This window comes from Peromyscus eremicus, chromosome 15 (genome assembly GCF_949786415.1).
Source record: "Peromyscus eremicus chromosome 15, PerEre_H2_v1, whole genome shotgun sequence".
NCBI classification, from domain to species: domain Eukaryota; kingdom Metazoa; phylum Chordata; class Mammalia; order Rodentia; family Cricetidae; genus Peromyscus; species Peromyscus eremicus.
In genome coordinates this window covers 26,739,115-26,759,470 of record NC_081431.1, presented here as the reverse complement: position 1 = coordinate 26,759,470, position 20,356 = coordinate 26,739,115, and the positions used below count along the sequence as shown (strand labels likewise).

At 43.1% G+C, this 20,356-nt stretch overlaps 1 protein-coding gene across 1 annotated transcript in view; it reads right to left on the bottom strand.

Moving 5' to 3' along the window:
* Window positions 1-20,356, bottom strand: part of Pbx1 (PBX homeobox 1) — a 285,536-nt gene that overhangs the window by 29,416 nt on the left and 235,764 nt on the right. The window contains 4 exon segments of the mRNA XM_059280300.1: window positions 1,985-2,074; window positions 3,415-3,527; window positions 9,772-9,931; window positions 14,994-15,129. Of these exon segments, the coding sequence (XP_059136283.1) occupies window positions 1,985-2,074; window positions 3,415-3,527; window positions 9,772-9,931; window positions 14,994-15,129 (499 nt within the window).

Here is a 20,356-nt window from a genome sequence, read left to right as displayed (position 1 = left end):
CTCAAAGAGAGATCAACAGTTAGGATATTGAACTCGGAAGAGATTCCACATGAAGATAGGACAAAAAATACTTGCTGGGGGTTGGGGGTGGTGGGAGTGGTGATGCACACGTTTAATCCCAGCACTCAGTGGCAGAGGCAAGTGGATCTCTGTGAGTTTGAAACCAGCCTGGTCTACAAAGCGATTTCCAGGTCTGCCAGTACTGTTACATAGAAAAACCCAGTCTTGAAACCCCTACCCCAAAAAGAATTTTTAACTGTAAGCAACAATATATGTCACCACCCCCGAAAAATTTACTATCTAACGACTGGCCCCCTTCTGCCATATCCTTACCCAAGTGCAAGCCAAGCCGTGTATGAGGCTCTCTAGTGATGGGAGACCTTGACTGTTACAGAGGCCAGTTTGTATCGTTATCATAGAAACCTAGACTCCATTTCTCTGATGCTTCTACTCAGTAAACCCATCCTGTCCCGTTGAGACCATTCCTGATGAAGCTGAACCCTCTCTGTGAGGGCAGCATTAAAGTTGTTATATATCACCCACACTTTCTCTTTTACGGGATAAGGATTCCTCTTCATGTGTGTGTGTAGTTTATGTATGTGATTGTGTGGGTGTGAGCATGCGTTCACGTGGGTATGTATGTGTACACGTGTTGCTGTTGCATGAGTATGTTGAGGCCAAAGGTTGAAGTCTGGTATCTCCCTTGATTGCTCTTCACTTCCTTTCTTAAGACTGGGTCTCTCTCACTAGGCTGTCCCGCTAAAGAGCTCTGGGGATCTCCCTGCTCTGCCTCCCTAGTGATGGGTTTACGGATGCGTCGCCAGAGGACTTTTTACATGGGTGCTATGGATCCAGCTGTGGTGTTCATGTTTGCACAGCACTTTACCGATGGAGCTATCAGTCCCGCCATTCCTCATTTTTAAAAGAATTATTCTTCCTCTGATGAAATAGCTGCTCTTCTCTTGATTCCTTCCAGATCTGCCATAATTGGGTAGGACAAGACTCAACGCAGAGTTGAAGGGGCCATTCCCCCATGTCCTTGTAGACATTATGCCTCAATTAGAATGGACTGAGATCACATTATTAAATCATGACTCCATTGCCTTCCTTTCACTCCTAACTTACTTTAATCACAACAGCACAAACAACAACAACGACTCCCATCAACCAACCACAGCTCTGCTGTCTTTCAGCGGTTCCAAGTCAATCATCCCACTGGAGCCTCCCGTGACCTCTAAATGCCTGGAAATCACCCCTGATCTAAAGAACGGCCTCCCTTTTCCAGGCTTCCCTCATGTCCCAGCCTGCTGTCATCGCTGCTGAGATAGCAGACGATTGATCTGAGAAATCAAGTTGGATTGCTGTCCCAAATCTACACTCGGTTCTCCTTGTGTCTGTCTGATCGATTTCACTCTGTGCGACATAGCTTGTCGCTACGAATTTTCATGCTAGTCAGGAGCCGCCAGCGCACCCAAGAACAAGTGGAAGATGGTCACACCCCCCTCCCTGTCCCTTCAACATACTAGGCCCTGGTGTCGGTGTTCAAAAATCATCTATTGGCAGATTTGGAAAGAGGGTGTTTTATTTTTACGGCCGCAGACCTGGATTCAATGGATCTGGGCCACTGGCTTTCTTCTCCAGGTGTCCCGGTCCCAGCCTGTGGTGACATTTCCTAGCACAGTTGTGCTAGGTGTCACCTGTTTAGCAGTTCCTCTCAGCTGAACGCATGTGGCCGCAGGTGCCACGCAAACACTGATTGTGTCTGACAGCCTTAGACGCCAGCTGCCTGCACGAAGCCTGCCCAATCACCACGTTCTTTCATGGGGAGGATGCTGCCGACGGCATGGCCGGCACAGGAACGAGAAACTAGGTGACGGTCCAGCTAAGACAAGTCCTACTAAGCGGCATTCTGGGCCCTGTGGCTTTGAAATAATTGGCAGTGATAGAATAGAAACAAAGGGTTCGGGGAGCCTTGTTTGCTTACACTGATGCCCTGCGGACTGTACATCTGACTGGCTGCGAGTCCGTCACTGTATCCTCCTGTCTGGCTGATAACATGGCGAAGGGTATCCACCTAGACAGAGGAACAACAACAGAGAGGCAATTAGTCGGAGGGAGGGAGGGAAGGGACATGGCGCATCATCATCTCAAAGGCTACCAATGTGGCATGCCGCATTAAAGCAATCATTTTAGAGGTACTCTTCCCGGGGGAGAGTCCAGGAGGAAGCGGGTGGGACTCTCCCTCAAGCCAAATCCATTGTTACTTCTGAGTTCAGTAAAACAGTCAAAGAAAACCTGGGAACCCAAAACTGAGACAGATTGCACAATGCTATGTGAGGTGACCAGAACTCTGGTGCTAGAGGACGTGGAAGGAAAAGGATGGAGATGCTTCTCCCCCTGCCCCTTTTCTTCCCTGTAGATTCTCCCACACAACTTGTAGGAAAGCAACGATTCTGTTTAGTCTTGGGTAGACATCTTACAGAGAGAGGGGACTAGGATAAAGACTCATCTTTTTTTTTTTTTTAACAAGGATTTAGACGATGGTAAGTTGTTTAGACACATGACCAAAGTCTGCCTGTATCACCTCAAATTTGTTCCAGGCAGTGTTTCTTGAGCAAGGGGCTGAGTCACCAGCCAGCTGTCTATTCCAGGCACGTAATGCTTTCTGTTCCATGTGTCGGATAGGACACATGGGTAGACGTGGCTCCTATCTTCCCAAGTCACTGTGACCCAGAGCATACGACTTTACCCTCTCACGTCACACTTCATGCTGAGACAGTAGGATGGCTTCCTGAGGTATCTGTCTTGAAGGCGGATGGTTTTGCTAAGAAGCACTGAAGTTTTACACATGACTGACTTTTGGTTCCCAGTGTGGTCTTATCATCAGAAACTGGAGTCCATTGACCTCAAGGGTGACTAAGCATATGTGTTTGGTCAAGCTGGCTTGGTAATTTTAAAGCTTAAAATGCAACAGGAGGTACTAAGGCATTTGCCTGATCACTGATGACATCTTTAGGTTAGCAAATCCTGAAGATGGGAAACCAGCAGATGAGAGGGAGATTCAGAAGAAACAACGGGCTGAAATTCCTTTTCCTTTGAAGAATGATGAAGATGCCAGGTCCACCTGCCTCACATGCCTCCTTCACCTTACTCTGTACTTCTTCCTTTCCTACTTTCCTAGTGTGACTGACAAGCCAGAGCCAAATATACTCCCAAAGCATGGCCACGATCCCCTACGAGAATGGTTATATTTTCTGCTTTGTCTTGTTTTGATTTGGTTTGGCCCCTGTGTGTCTGCCTCTCCCTTCCTTCCTTTTTCCCTCTCTCTGTCTGGACAGGAGCAGGAAGCTGGTACAACTGAAGGCTCTTGGACCCTACTGAATTCACCTGGTGGCATATTGGCTGGGTCCCTACCTGTGATTGCACGTTGGCTCCAACCTGGGCCCCTTGGTAAGAATCCCCATTGAGTGACTGCACGCTCATGAACAAATCTCCAGAGTTTGACATGTTAAAAGAACTGGAAGAACCTGGAAAGGAAAGAGTGAGGCACCTGAATCACAGAAAGGAAAAGGCTCAACCCCGCAACCAACAGCCAAGAGGAGAATGGCATGCAAAGCAACCCCCCAAATCAAATGTAAGACAAAAACAACATCCACAGAGCCTGGTTAGTAGCATGAAGAACAGAGCAAGCAAGAGGGTGCACACTGTGGCTGTTACAGGAAGCGACCCCTCACTACACGTTGTCATTAAGACTGCTTTCTGCTAGCAACTTTAAGCTGAGAAAGGAAAGCTGAATTTGTCTAGTGTAGTCTACATAGGATTTCTCTTTCATGCCTCTAATGTTCTAGGTTTGGCCAGGAGGCCAATAAGATGGAGACTATGGCCAATAATATGGATTGGCCAGTGACAGCTCTGCCACCATAAAAGAGCATCAGGACACCTTTTATGGATTTAAATATGCTTTGCTGAACCCATCTACTCACATCGGGGCAGTACGCAGGAGAGTGCATAGAGGCAATGTCTCCTGGGGTCTATTGATACTTTCGATTTCTAGAAATAAGGTAAACTTCTTTGCTATGTGGCAAGAGCCCAGGAAACCCCGAAGATTGAAAGATTATGTGAGAATGGCTTATTCTTCCCATCAGTTGCCAGAATACAGAAAGATGAAGCAGAGCACTGGGCCAAGATGTTCAAGCATGCATGAAATGCTTCTAGTAACTTTTAAAGTAGGCCTCTAGAAGGGGAGGTTAGCATGGGCTTTCACCTCCAAGAGATGGAAGCTCCATCCAGCTGGCCTTAGAGCCAGCCACAGGCTTCTGTGGGGTGAACCTAGCCCAAGCTCGCCCTGAACACCGGGGCTTATGAAGCTAATCAGAGCTCTGAAGCCGTCGTGCAGTTCAGCGCATAGGAAAGGAAGCTCAACGTGCAAGGTTTGGTTAAAAACGTGACATTAGCCTGGCAAAGGAGAGACCTCAGGGACCCAGGTCAGTTGCACTCTGTGACTTCTAACCCTGTGATCTTGCCCTGAGAGTCTTCTGACAGCCACCGCCAATGGGGAGTCACCCAGCAATGAGTCATGCCTCCCCCTCCCCAATCTGTTGCATTCTTTCTCTTCTCCCAAGACAGGGATCTGAGCTCTGCAAGAGAGCTCTCTATCCACAGCTAAGCGGAGGAGAAGGCCTTTCCTTTTCTCCCGGAGAACAGCCACTTAGTAGGCAGTGTGTTCTCCTCTCTGCCACAGCACTTGATATACGACCGTCTCCTGTGCCATCACGTGTCAGCAGCGAGAACCACTTAGAGGAATCAGGTGTTTGTAATCGTGGGAAGAATCGCCAGTTAAGAACTATCTCCATTTTCCTTAGCTCTGGGGAGTGTGCATCTTCACACAAGAAACTGTGTGACTCTGTTTTCTACATAAACTGATGCTGCCTCTAGCCCTCGCCTCATCCCTGCTTTTCCATGCAAAGGGAATGTTATCTTCACGGTTGAGAGAGAACTTAAATATTAACAAAAGGACTGTGTCTCGTCTGGCACACATTTCTCTATGTAGCTTATCTAAAAGGAATTAGAAACATTGGATCTTAGCAAAACAGGAACAAGACCTCATCATCTGTGATTTATATTCAGTCGGTGGGATGAAGATTAGGCCTGTAACTTCCTTCCACTATTATGTGACACACTATATTTGAAAACATCTTCCCCAACTATGGAGAAGCAACATGTACCGCAGATCCCACTCTTGCGATTGTATAGCATACCCAGGCTTTGCCATACAAGTTGTAGCCCCCTCAGATAAAGTTGATAATCACAGAGACATTGCCTAAGCAATAAAGCCATTGTAATAGAAGGGTCTTGTTCAGTACTCATCGGAACCAAGAACCTACACAATAGCCTCATTCACGTCATCAGACTTCCCATGCTCCTTAGCTCCAAAGTGCTGAGTCTGAAGCTCAGGTATTTTATTTCTCCCCCACTCCCAGATACCATGTAATCATCACACATGCTGTCTGCCTGGCTGAGGGTTTATTGGTAACCACTATACAAACTGTGCCATGGGAGAAATCCCCAAAGGGCTACACTGAGGCCAAGGAGCATGGCATCCATAGAAGTGTGCAGACATGGAGTGTGCCATTGACAAGATACACACTGCAATCAACACAGATGATTTCCAAAAATATATGTGCATAGATAAATTGTAAATACGTCTGCCTGTGTAATATACACAGGGATAAATATGCGCATACAAATGTACTTCTTGTACAAATGCATTTGTATCAGAGCAGTAATTGCAGAAATAGTCCCTCCTGCACTTGGATGTGCTGGTTCAGCATTTCATGGTCTCTGTACACCCATGGATGGTACTGTCATGGCTTCTGACTCTCTATTGAGGATCTAGAGGCAGTGATGGAGTGGATGGAAGACAAGGTATGTCTAGTTCCACAGTAAAGCCTACATAAGCATCAAGGTACGTGTGTAGAGGGAGGGGTGTGTTCTTCACCCAGCACTGAAAGTTGGAAAAAACGGATCATTGAATGGAGAGCCTCCTGAGAAGTACATAATTCCCAGACAGAAAGTGAATGGGCTTTCTAAGAAGGGTGGTGGAATTCCCAAAGAGAAGCTGCATATAACCCAGTTTGCTGAGATCACCCAATCACTTTGTCTGCAGGGTGCTGTGGAGTGATCAGCAATGACTAGGAGCGCACTTAAAGATATATTTGGCAGTTTGAAGGTTCTGGATTTGGCTTAGGAAGGAAGGCAGGTGTATATACACAGATACTTGGGGTATGTGCAGAGTGACATTTGCACTTAATTAAACAGAGAAGAAATAAAGGATCACCCAGGATTCTAAAGCATTTGCTTGGGCAAACACTGTGACATGGAAATGTATTAACATCCATTTTCATAAGGCAAATTCCTGTAGATAGTATTTTCACTTCAAACGATCCGTAGGAGTCTAAAGCTTGTTCAGAAAAACAAAACAAGCAAACAAAACCCAAATATGTAACAAAACCCAACTAACTTAATAATAAAATACACTGAAACCTAAACCTAGAGCATGATTTCCCAGTCTGGGCACCACCAACACTTTAGGCTGGATGATTCTTTGCTGTGGGGAATATCTTACACCTTGTGGGATGATTAAATGGCTCTCCAGCTCTATCTATTCATGTCAGATGACAACGAAAACCATCTCCAGATACTACTGAATGTCTACTGGGGTACATACTGACCCCTACTCGAGAACCAATGGCCCACAACAAAGACAGGGTATGTGTCTTAAGAAACTCAAAATGTCTGAAAATATGAACTCACGGCAGCTGGCAACTACTGCTTTAATTTCTGTAGTCTAAAAAAAAAAACCCATGGATGAGGGACCAGCCTGATTCAGCCAGACTTCCAGGTCATCCGAGAGTACAGAGGACAGATCTTCTTACTAGATGTAAACCTAATCATGTCTGATTCTTGCTTCCAAGAAAGTGTCTGCCCTTTTCTGAGTCTTCAGTTCATGCTTTTATAATCTTCTCAAACATGGGAAATTGAGAGCTCATCACTTGGGGTTTTCTCAATTGAGTGATAGCCAAGGGTTTTGACAATTATGTCAGTTGGTCCTCTCACTCCCTACACCCTTTCTCAACTTCCTTTCTTCCATTCTTCTCCATTGCTGCATCTGCTCGGTCCACCTCTGCTGGAAGACACCATAAAGTATGTGGAAAGTTTCTCTACACTTGGAAATTCCCCCGCAGAACCCAGTCCTAAGTGATATTTTATGAAGTGGGGCTACAGAAAAGGACAAGAAATGCTTGTGAGGCTACAGAAAAGGCTACAGAAACGCGACGAAGTCTACTGAGGAAACAGGAGGTGTGGTCCTGCCAACCACCCTGAAGTCGGGGGAGGGAAGAGGGTATGTCTGCAGTACTGTCTTTCTTGCAGTGGAAATGATATGTAAACTAAGCAAACATTCTGGGAGAATTTCCATTTCCATGTTGAGAGTATAAAACCATCCTGGGTACCAGAATCCAGGATTTCAAAATCTACCCAAATACCTTTTCATATATTAACCTCTTATTTACAATCTCTATCCATTACCATTTCTCCTTCGAAATTACTGAAGAGCTGGCACACAATGTAATAAACACTCTATATAAAAGTTTGAGCACTTATCTTCCAATCTGTGCCATGATTTAGGTGGATAAAAGCTGAAGAAAATACAGAAAAGCCCATTTAGAACTTTTCCTGTTAAGACATTTATCTTTTAAAATTCCATGCTACTGCACATCTACAATAGTGTTTTCTTTGGTCGCTGTATTAGAAAGAGAACATTACAAAGGGTTCCTCTGCGAATTATTTCCAACAACTTAGGCACAACTGGAAGGCTTAGCTCAAGTTTTCCATAATAATGTACTTTGTGCTCAGAATAGTCATATGAAGTTTAAGCCACCAGAAAATTCCTTAGAAAACTGTAATCAGACTGACATTCTATAAGAGCCAACATAATTCTTAAACACAGAGTGGGGGGTTAAAATGCTTACTTTTCTCTTTTTAAGGGCTTTAGGAAAGAAAAATAGTTATGGATTTAGTAATGAAGGGAGCCCACAGGGCCTTTCTAAGGACTAGTCATAAATCATGCTAAGCCATCTGTGATGCAGATATAGCAGGGACAGGGAAAAAGTCATTTTGATATCTGTTTTGCATTATGATAACCTCTGCAGGAGCGTTGAGTGCATTTTTGCTAATATTGACAGAATTATACTTCTTCCAAAGAGATAAGTGAGAATTCCTGCCTAGCACTGCCATTCACCTTGTGATGCTTGGTATGAAATCTTTAATAATCGACCAGATAGGGAAGGAGGAAACGATGGTTATTGAACCTGTTAGCCTGGCTCTTTTATCAATCACACCATGATGAGGAAGAAGAGCAACGGCCAACAACAACAACAACAAAACCAACAGAACTTTCAAAAGCAAATGTGTTCTTCAGGGTAGCCTGCCCTGCATGTCTGAGAAACATAAAACTGCATCAAATTAAACAGTGTTCTATGATGGCAATGTTTACAAAGCCAAGGACTCTCTTCATGCGATTCCAATGAAATAAAAGAAGGTCTTGGTAATATATAGCCCAGGGACTTGGAGAACCTGATGATAACACATCACTGCAAGAAGCAGCTCACAGAAGAGAAGTGAGTGGGGTCCTACAGGTATCCAGTTACAAAGGTGGTATATGGCAAGGAGAACCTGTTCAGTGAACAACTAGACTATGAGGTTGAAGTCACGATAGACTCAAAGAAATCCCAGAAATCCCAGATTTGCAACCATATTATGATTTGATATATTGAGATTTGCTAGTATATTATTGCTATCATCAGACTTAGAAGTGCATTCCACATTCCAAATAAACATATTTTGTCTGTTATGGAGAAGGACGACTTCTGACACTAAACATATTTAATAAGGAAATGTTTGTTTTCCCTTTATCCCCTCCAGTAGAAGCAGCAACATGTTTTCTACAGCATACAAACATGAAGGTTATATGTCATATATCACTGACTTTTTATTGCCATCATGGAAATTCAGAAGTGGCAGCACAGGGCATTTCCCCAAATGTACTTCTATGTCAGTCTAAAGTCTGAACTTAGTGGCACAATGTGTGGTTGTGGAACTTAGATCCAGAGTAAATAAATGATTGAGATTATAATATGAACACTCGAGTCTGAAAGGTCTGAATTAACAGACTGCAGTTTTCCTGATCACTTACATAAAGGAAACCAGTAAAAACCAATAGAGAATAATATCTCTAAAAAGCATCTAGGAAATACTGTAGCCTTGCTCTACACACCAGAATTTGCTAATGAGATCTTTGCTAGATGAGTGAACACTCCTGCACAGAATGTACACCAGCAGATGACTCAGACACTATAGCATGGGGACAGTGAGATAAATGTGGACCAAAACATCATATGAGAACCCAAAGGAACAGCCTCTAAATATTAAGTTTAACCTGTGAGTTTAGAGGACTCATTAAAACCAAACAATGTACCTCCATTTTAAGTTCAACAGATTCATGACAACACAAACTTGCAGACAGTCCCATCTTACAAACACATCGTCCTTTGGGTTTGACAAGAAAAACCCCAAAGTGTCACTGACAACAAATGATAACTGGATGTATAAATTAATGAATCAAAAACGGTAAGAATTAAAAGAAAGTCTCAAGTAGGAAAAACAAATATACAAATGGAGAACAATCCCCCCCAAATCAAAGAAGAAACTAACCCGCTGAGTTGGGAGTGGAGGGCGAGTTAGCTTGGCTTCCATGGGCTGACACATTGGTGGCAGTGACAGCCGTTTTGGCAGCATAAATATTGGCTTCCTCTTGAAATTTACCTATGTTCTTCTTGTACCGGATTCGCTTATTTCCAAACCAGTTTGATACCTAGAGCAGCAGGAGAGAAGATTCGAGAATTAGCATTTCACCCTTCAGAAGACACTGCAGAGAAACAGAGGGTCTGGGAAGGGATAGGGGTGGGGAGGTGTGAGGGTGGCTGGAATACTCTGATCTCACTTAGGACTTTTGTGATATTAATTAAAAGCCCTGAAGTAAAGTAAGCTCCTAGAGCAATGACCTAAGATGGGTTCTCTAAAATCCCACAAGACACCTGTGATGGCCACTCTCCTATGGAAGACTTGCTCCCTGAAGCTAAGACTCTCAATTTAAAAACAAGTATGTTCAATTTGCTTATTCCCTAATTTATGACATTTAAATAGACATATTAGGAGAAATGTTTGTTCTTTTCCAAAGCAATGCTAAAGCTGACATTGCCCAATTAAAATACACAGACCTTTAAATATATCCATATAAATATACACCAACATACGGACGCTTCCATGCATACGCTCGTTTGAAATTTTCAGAAGTTAAATGACCTTAATATAAACTTTGATTCTTAGCTGTATTGTGCTATAGACTTTATCAATATAGTTTCACTCATCATCTTATACAAAGCTTGGTCTTATGTATAGAAAAAACTGATGCATACAACTAATTATTGCTTTGAATTCCTGCTTTTAAATGTTAAAGCCAATGAACACAATAAACCTAATTTACTTTCTTTTGTTCATTTATTTCCTTCCTGTGGCTCACAGCAGCTGTCTTGGCTCCAATTGGCACTTCTTCCCCATTTAGACAAAGACTTCTACCAGAAAGAGCTGGGGCATACATTGACGTTTACCCCGCAAGTCCTGCCTCAGGGAGGAACCTCTAATAACACCCCACTTTTCAATGGGATTTTGGAATACAGTATTGTGGCTTTTATTTAGTTACAGAACAAACTGTGAAAACTGATGAGAGAAGAGCAAATTGACCACACATGTAACAAACATACCTCATATATAATTCATACTCAACCTTCCATCAACAATGGCAAATAAAGACACTTTAAGGTGAAACTACACTTATTTTTCAATGCATTTACAAAGCTAACACATCTTCTCAGGCTAGCTAACAGTCAGAGGCTTATGTGGCTTATCCTACAGCAGAAATGCCAAGTCTTTATTATGAAAATCAAACTGTACCAGTGCAATATTCGTAAACAAGAGAGGAAAAAATTCAATAATAAGTTCCTTTATTTGTTGTAAATGCAGAAAAGCAGAGCTAAACTGGAGGAGGAAAGGCGCTTCTGAGCACAATTCAGGACCATGCCATGGCCAACTGCACTTTGAAATTCAAATTTCTCTTGATCTAAGTTTCACTGTTCATATGAATCAATCATAATTATCATTGCTTATTGACTTCTACGGGCAACAGGGAGCAAAGGAAAAGGTAGGGGCTTTTTTCAAAAGTAGCTGGAAAAAAGAGGAAAAGATGAAGGTAGTTTAGGAGAATCTTCCAAGAAGAAAGGAAAAGACTGAGGTCCAGTAGTAGCTGTATGTGGACAAACAATGAAAGAGGTGTGTGAGGGATGTGTTGCGGGAAAGATTTCCTGTTTACCTGAGAAGAGAACTGATTGGGAAGATGGTAGGTAGGCTCAGCCATTTCCTACAGTGCACTAGTGGTATCGTCTACCTCGGATGATAAGTAGAGCCGGTGTTTCATTAATTAATACTCAACTGTCATAGACTAAAGGCCTCATATGTGTCAAGCACTAGGGAGGCATATGGATGAGGTAGCATGAGTCAGGCAACACAGAAAGAATAAGAGGTTTTGTGGGGAGTGTTTGATTTACATCTCAAGCATGTTACGTTTCAAGAGCCTATGGGCAGAGCCATGGCAAAATCCAGGGGAAAGTGAGCTACATGAGTCTAGTGTTCCGGGACAAAAGCCCCATCTGGATATTCAAATGGAGTTGCTTTTGTAGCTGTGAGTGTGTGGAATGGTGCTTTTCAGAGTTAAGTATTCACAGATGGCTTGCAAAACAGATTCCAGGACCCATTCTCAATGATTTGGATACAGGGCTCCTATAAGACTCAAGAGTTTGAACTTCACACAGCTCACAGGTGTTCTGCTGCTGCTGCTGCTGCTGGTACTGCTGTTACTACTGCCTGAGGACCACACTGTTGTGGAATATTAGTTGTAGATGTGCTCCATTCGTTTATGCTATGGAATATTTGCTTGATGATGCAAAGATGTGTTGCACTCTTTGATGTTGCATTTGTTTAACTCTGTGAAACTGTGTTACTTTGCCTGTCTAAATAAAACACCTGATTGGTCTAATAAAGAGCTGAGCAACAAATAGCTAGACAAGAGAGGGATAGGTGGGGCTGCCAGGCAGAGAGAATGAATAGAAGAAGAACAAGAAGAGGAAGGAGTGAGAAAAAGTGGAGAGGAGGACACCAGAGGCCAGCCATTCAGCCACATAGCAAGCCACAGAGTAAGAAGTAAATAAAGGTATACAGAATAGAGAAAGGTAAAAGCCTATAGGCAAAAAGTAGATGAGATCATTTAAGAAAAGTTAGCTAGAAATAAGCCAAGCTAAGGCCAGGCATTCATAAATAAGAATAAGTCTCCATGTATTTATTTGGGAGCTCAGTGTTGGGCCCCAAAGAGTAAAAGGAAAAACAAAACGAAACAAGTACACCACACTCTGAATAGCACTCACACAGAAGGAGGGCCCTTTGGGGACTCTGGAGAGGAGATAGTCATTAGAGGTATTTCAGATGAATTTAGGTATATAAGCCTATTTTTGTTGGGGGTCATGAGAGAAACCAACAGCTTTTTAGTACATGTCAAAAGAAGTTGTGGCTAAAAAGGGATGATTAAGGTCCACTGACTGGAGCATGTACTGATGAAAGCTAAGAGAAGAAGAAGTGAGTAGACTTCAAAAGATGGAGTGAGGCTGGCTCAGGGCAAGAGAGGAAGCCTGGAGATAATGGTAGCAAGAAACCAAGGATGGTTAGATGGGTTCCATGAGTCTAATGCTAAACAGGATGGTTGTTGAGCTTCCATCTGACAAAGAAACTTAATACTTCATGAGATCTGAGAAACGGGACAACTTTAACATGTAGGTTCCAACCAGCCATGATTGGTAAGTGGTATAATGAAAACTCTTCGAAAGTAAGAGTGAATCCCCTAGAACCTCACATTGACCCTTCCAAAAACAAGCTCCCAGCCTGTTATCCTACAAATGGTATCTTGTTGTTTCCCACCAGGATTTGCTTATCAGTGTGGAGCAGATAAGCTTATTGTTGCGGTGGTGGTGGTGGTGGTGGTAGTGTTGGTGGTGGTGGTGTGTATGTGAAACAGAGAGACAGAGACAGACACAAAGAGGCAGGCATGGCCTTAAGATAGGTGGGGGAAAGAGAAAGGTGACATAGAATATATTTATTATATATAATACTTCTTGTGGTGAACAAAGTGTTCACCACTTGAGTTTCCATGATGAAGAAGGTAGAGGTCGCTAGAGCAAGCCAGGACCATTCGCTGTGATCTTGATTGGCTCCAGAAGGGTTCTTCCTCCTTTCTAAGATAAATTTGAATTCTGGAATCACTGACTTCAGATTCAGTCCATGGGGTGGTTTAACTCTCCCTTGGAAGTAGAGGACTAAAACCTGTGGACCTGTGACTTAGTGGTGTGGTTTGTGCCTTCAGACCATTCCTCAGATACTCCACCAGTAGCAAAAAGCATCATTTCTTCACCCTACCCCACTTCTATAGACAAGAGGTCTAAATCTAGACAAAAATGGTAACATCCCTAGATAAACACTAGGCTAGGCTACTGAGTTTGAATACATGGGCCCTACTTTCCTTAACTGTTAAGACTGGGAATGACCTTCAGCTAGGTCAGAGAAGCCTCACGAAGGCCCGGGTTAAAAGGTCTATATGTATTCTGTGTTACCTAAGCAAATGTTTCCAAGGACAGTCACTACTGTAAGGAAGTCCACTTCTCAAATCTAGGGGACTATATTATTTTTCATATACTTTTTTATTCTGAGGCAAAGGTTCAATAATAATACTGCTTGCTTTTTTTTTTACATTAATTTTAGAGATTCCACATCTATATAATTTTTGCATCAAGTATCTTTCCAAGTCAGTAGGCACCTGTTACAGTTAATGCATGCTGGAAGAAGGGGGCACTCAGTGACATTTTGTGAAACCATTCCAATGTAATTAGAGTGGCATGCTAAATTCCTTCTCCCAATCAGTTGTTAGTTGTAGAGTCAGAACATGAAGAGAAAGCATTTATAATCCTTTCATTCAAGTAGTTTGATTCACTGACTCTCATTAAAGTTCCTGGGTTCTGGGCTGGAGAGATGGCTCAGCCGTTAAAGACTAGGCTCACAACCAAAAATATAAAGTTCCTGGGTTCGGAGGAAAATGCTAAGGAATTGCCTGAGTTGGAAGAAACAGTATGGAAGGGGCAGGTATTGTGTAATAAACCTTATCCATTGTGGTGGTTTGAAAGAAAATGGCCCCCAAAGGGAGTGGCACTATTACAAGGTGTAGCTTTGTTGGAGTAGGTGTGGCCTTATAGGAGGAAGTGTGTCACTGTGGGGATGGGCTTTGAGTTCTCCTTTACTCAGTCTATGCTCAGTGTGGTCGACAGTTCACTTCCTGTTGTCTGCAATCAAGATGTAGAACTCTCAGCTGCCTCTCCAGCATTATGTCTTCCTGCATGCCACCATGCTTCCCACTATGATGACAATAGACTAAACCTCTGAAACTATAAGCCACCCTAATTAAATGCTTTCTTTTATAAGAGCTGCTGAGGTCATGGTGTCTCTAAGATCATAGCAATAGAAACCCTAAGACACCCAATCCAGAGGGAGTCTATCCCTCTTTTTGCACTGTTTTCTAATTTTTCTCTTCTTTTGGTTGCTTTCTTTTGGACTTGTTGACTTACCTGGAAACCATCTCACAAGCATTAAGAGCTTACCTTGTCCTCTCAAGGCATTCACTGGTGGATCGTACAAAACCCGAATGTCCAATAAAACCCTCCAAGACCCCGCCATGAGGCTCCACCAGGCCAGGCTACAAGCTGGCTCTTGGAGGGGCTCCTCACCTGGGAGACTGTGATGCCACACTTCTTGGCTAACTCCTCTTTGGCTTCCTCACTGGGGTAAGGGTTGCTGAGATGGGAATAGAAATATTCATTCAGAATTTCTGTGGCTTGCTTGTTGAAATTCCGTCTCTTCCGCCTTCATAAGGAGAAAGGGAGAGGGATAAGAAAGAAGGTCACGTTGGAGAAACAGAGCAGGATCTGCTTCTACAAGATACATTTTGAGCAAAGGGTGAATTCAAGGAAATCTGCAAACGGGGCTGGATGCCCAAACCACTAAGCATGATTCTTCTGCATTTCGCATGCACTTGAGAAGAGAACCAAGCATATCTGTACATTCAGGCCACCTTGGGTTTGAATCCTAGACCAGTTAGACAGATTGTGAGGGGTCTCCCTAAGCATCATTTTCTTCAACTTAATGTGAAGAGCTCCTGGGTAGCACACAAGGACCATACAGAGGAAGTACTCCGCGGGACATTTGGCACCAGACAAACTCCAGACTCAGGGGTTGCACTCCACTCCAAGACTTTCCTTCGTGGGAATGAACTGAAGCCACTCACCCCACTTGTGAGGGAGATGGGTTCCTCCTATTGAAAGAAGAAGTACTGTGTTCTAAGTCACTCAGCAGGTATGCTGTGGAGATAGTCTGGCATCAAACTTGGTCTCTTCCATCTATACACCCTGCCTCCTGGCATCAACACAGAGGCTCTGTAGCCCCGAGTTAAAAATAAGTTCTCATTTTCTCTCTATTCTATCCCCATGCAAATGCATCCAACAGTTTAAAAAGCCATCTGGAGAAGAGGGCAAGAAACTGACTGAGATTAACCCCCTGACTGTCTGACCTCCCTCAAACAGAGAGAGAGACGCCATTTCTTCAGCAGGAACAGCTGCTAAATGGCAAAACAAAAGCTCACAGAATTCTTCCTCAAACACAGGTTGCCAAAAGGAAGACGGCTATTTTTCTTTTCATAAAAGCACTTTCTGTCTTTAAAAAAAAAGAGTGCTAATTGAACAAATTTCAAGGGAGAATCACTTTATTACTTTCTTACTGCTAAGGCCTGTGGGTAGTCGGATAGTCTCTTAGAGGACACCGGGCTCTTTGTAGACCTGGTTTTCCCTCTTTGAAGTGGGTAAAGCCTTCATTTTTAAATCTCCTCTATTAGCACATTTACCTGCCTTGCTTTTATCAAAGCTGTTCCTTAAGGAAGAGATTTCCAGAACATCTCCGGTTATGCCAGGACACAGACCATCCAAATTTAGCCAACAGAAAGCATTGGTGGCCTTGCTAGACTGGAAATTCAGCTAATATTGGATTTTCAAGGTCCCTCTTGGATTAATTAACACAATAAAGTACCTGATTTTACCGGATGAACACCATCTGCCCACAGGTATCAACCACATCTGTCCAGATTATGCCGAGCCCAAGTCACTCTCCCAAATCATGCTGAGTTTCCGGGTCATCCAGCTTCAGAAACTGGACAGATTGGATTCAAAAGCCCAAAGAAAAAGGAGGCATGTGTGGAAAGGCCTTGCCTAATGGGAATTCGAGGAAGATGGCCCCGTGGTTAATGTGCCCTCTTTGGGTTTGCCTTCAAAGACCGTCAGGGTGTTTTTCTTATAGAGAGTTGTTTTCGGCCCAACAAACTGGACCTGGAATGCTTCTGTGGCTGGGAGAACCCCCAATCCTTCAGCCCATTACTTGCAATTAGCATTACAGTGTATTTTTTGGGAGTCTTCCAACTGAGCTCAAAGGAAGCCTCTCTGGAATGAGCTGGTGGTGTGGGGATGTCGCAGACAGCTGTTGCTGGCTCTCTGGGTGTCATCGTGACGTGCGACCATCCCTAGGTGGTCCCGTCTACTCGGACGGACTCGCTTATCACTTCTCTCCATAGCTGTGTTAATCTGTCTCTGAAATCCCCTGATCAGGATTTTTCAGAGCTGCAGGAAATGTAGTGAAAATAACTCCTGTCTGAAGGTAAAGTTGAGAGTTGAGACAACTGCTTTCCTGGCTTTAGTGGCACTGGCTTGTGGGTTAACAGTTGCCATCTCCAGCCAATCAGAAGCAGTGATCACTGAGGAGTGTGTGTGTGTGTGTGCGTGTGTGTGTGTGTGTGTGTGTGTGTGTGTGTGTGTGTGAGAGAGAGAGAGAGAGAGAGAGAGAGAGAGAGAGAGAGAGAGAGAGAGAGAGAGAGAGAGAACAGGCAATTTGCCTGCACATATCTGTGCACTATGTATATGTCCTACCAGAAGAGGGTACCAGATCTCCTATTACAGATGGTTACAGACAATTCTAAGTCTAGAAGTTGGTGCTGGGATGCAACCTGGATCCTAAGGAAGAGCAGTAAGTATTTTTAATGGTTGGACCATCTCTCTCCACCAGGATCTTGGCTTTTAGTGTAAGAAAATGTGGATGCTCATTGACTATTACAGCATTTTAAAGACAGATGCCTGTCTGGTTGTGGCCCATGGGAGACTTTTTTTCCCCTTTCTAAAAGAACCATGATAATGAGAAGCACAGATTCCCTCTTGGTTCATGCTTACTTTCATCTGATCATGGCCCCACAGCAGGTCCTGACAGTGCTGATCGTTCACATCTATCCCTTTGTTCCACTTCTGATGTCACTGCTATTTTTGAATGGTTCAGATGAGCCTGTGTGTATCACAGCACTGCTGACTAATGGTGTCAAGTGGTGTTTTTGTGATGAGGGAATGTTCTGTGTTTGTGTTATCCAATACAGTCGCCATAGTGACCTGAGGCTACCATGCAGCTGATATGAGGCTAGTAGAGCTAAAAATAATTATTAACATCCTGATTTTACATTTTAATTCTGAGTCAAATGGACATAAACTAGACATGCACCTTTAGACTGATGTTGCCAGAAACCATGTTCAAACAACCATCATGGAAGAGAGGAGAGTTTAGGACACTGCAGAGACACTGGATGACCACAAAGCCCACTGCTTGTTTTTACTCCGTAAGATAACCATGTTTATCTTCAAACAAGAACAAATTCCTATGACTATTCCATAAGGTGTGGACAGTACTTTCCCTTCTGGCTATGCTGGCCCAGTTTGAGATCAGAGAGGTCAGCAGTGGTTCACTTCAGACTCTTCCAGTTTATCACATCCTCAGCATAATCACTATAGCAACCTTCCTAAACCAACATTCTCTCTACTGATGTCACCGAGCTATAAATTGGATAATATATACTAATGTTATATATAAATATATCATATCATTATAGAAGCTATATTTACTCATAAATTAAAGATAATAATATTTAAATTTGCTAAATATAAATATACACAATGGGTGGCCAAGGAATTGCTATGAGCACTATACTGAAATTACAGAAATAAGTATTATATGCCAGATACTATATTTGTTTTTCATATTACCTTACACGTTCTCATGTAAAGAATCATCCCCATGTTATAAATACAAAAACTGAGTTTTGGGGATGCTAAGTCACTTGTCCATGATCACAGGGGCCGTTTATACTGTAGCCAGAATTTGAATACTCTGAAATTGCACAGAGTTTGTGCAATACTTTCTCACAACCCTTCCCTAAACAACCCCGCTCCTTAAAAGCAAGGATTCAAAATCTCCCTGGTGCAGCCAAGGTTTTCAGTGGGTCCATCCTACTCTTCCCTTCTCATTTCCCCAACTCAGTACACAGTTACCCCATTTTGTCCAGCAACATCATATATGTCCTCATTAATCAAAGCCCCTACAGCTTGCAGGGAGGTAAAGTTAAATGAGGATGCTCTGTGTTACTCCTACTACCCCAACTATCTCCCAAGCATCCTTCTCTTCTGAAATGCAAGACGTTTTCAGATTCCTGGACATTTTCCGTTTTGACAGAGTTGGTAGGTGGATGTTCTTAGGTATAACATGCAGTTCTATATTTATCTGTAAGGGTGTGCCCATGAGATCTTGAGCTATGAAAAGGTAGAACCCATATTTATATATTATATTTGCTATTCTAGGAGCTAAAACACCATCTGGCCAATACCAGGAGTCTAATTAGATGCATAAATAACTGTGAATATAGGGTCAGTCTGCCTGCACTTTATTGATGTCTTCTCCTTTGCTTTGGACCTGTTTTTGGTAATTCAGGGCACAGTCCACAAGTGTTACTATTGCAAACTCCAACCAAGTACTAGGAAAATTTTTTTAAAATCTTTGCTTCAAAACCACTATATGTTTAAAAAATTCCCCCTTTTATTGTCTTTAAGAGAAACACAATGCGTAATACTGAATAAACTAACCAAGATGGACAGCACAGAGTATGAGATACAAAGTATGAGATGACAAATGAATGAATGGAATTTTAAGTTCAACTTTACTGACATCCTTATATCAATATAAGGTAGAGGAAAAGGCTATAAGCTGAGTTGGAGATATCTAGGCCAAGAGCTCAGCTGAGAAATGAAATGAGTAGGACTCTAAGGCCCCTGACCCTGGTGGTGTACACCTCCTTCAAGTGACTTGGATGGTGACCACAATGGGCTCTCGCCTTGTGACTCGGTTAAAGCTTTAACAAGGAGAGTTTGTCTTGCAGACCGCCAGGAAGAGAGTAAGCGGTCTAACTGTGAAATGCTTCTAGAGAGGGGTGGACTCCACAAACCGAAGCCCTCTAAATCCCACAGGGAACAGAGCGTTTATTGCACTTGAACTTCAGATGTAGCCACAGCCTCTGTAGACACCTCGGTGGAAGCTTTTGCTGAGTATCTAGCCGTGCTATGCCCAAACTGTAGTCCAACAGGAACTGCAAGGTAATAAACGTGTATGGTTTTCAGCTGCTAAATGTGTGGTAATCTGCTACAGAGCCATTGAAAGCTAATACGAGGCATGTTCCACCATAAAGGAGAGTAACAGTCATTTCTACACACCTATTAAATCACAAAGACTAATCCCATTACTGAATCAAGTCCTCTTTGTATTCCATTTGTCTTCCATGAAATCTTATTTGATGAGGCCCTGCCCATCAGATGCACAGTTCAGGGGGTGTAAGATGGGGGTGGGGGGAATACATGAAAATCCATGTGAGTGCTGAATCTCTCTCTCACTGGGGTTGGCTTAGCTCTCTCCTACAATTACTGGTAGGAGATTAGGTAAGTTCCCTAACCAGGAAGTTTGGGTAAGCATTTATCTGTGAGCTGGGAAAGCCATTTGCTTCATGCTGGGCCGGCATTTGGGGTGATGTTTTGCTGACAAAGATAGCCATACAAAGAGATGAGACCATCAATGACTAGAGGGTGGCTACTTCTGTTCTGAATCTTGGTTCAGATGTGGGGATGTGAAGATTTCTTACTCAAGTAAGAAAGAGACCCTCCCTTGCAATGGCTGCCCTTCTGGTTCC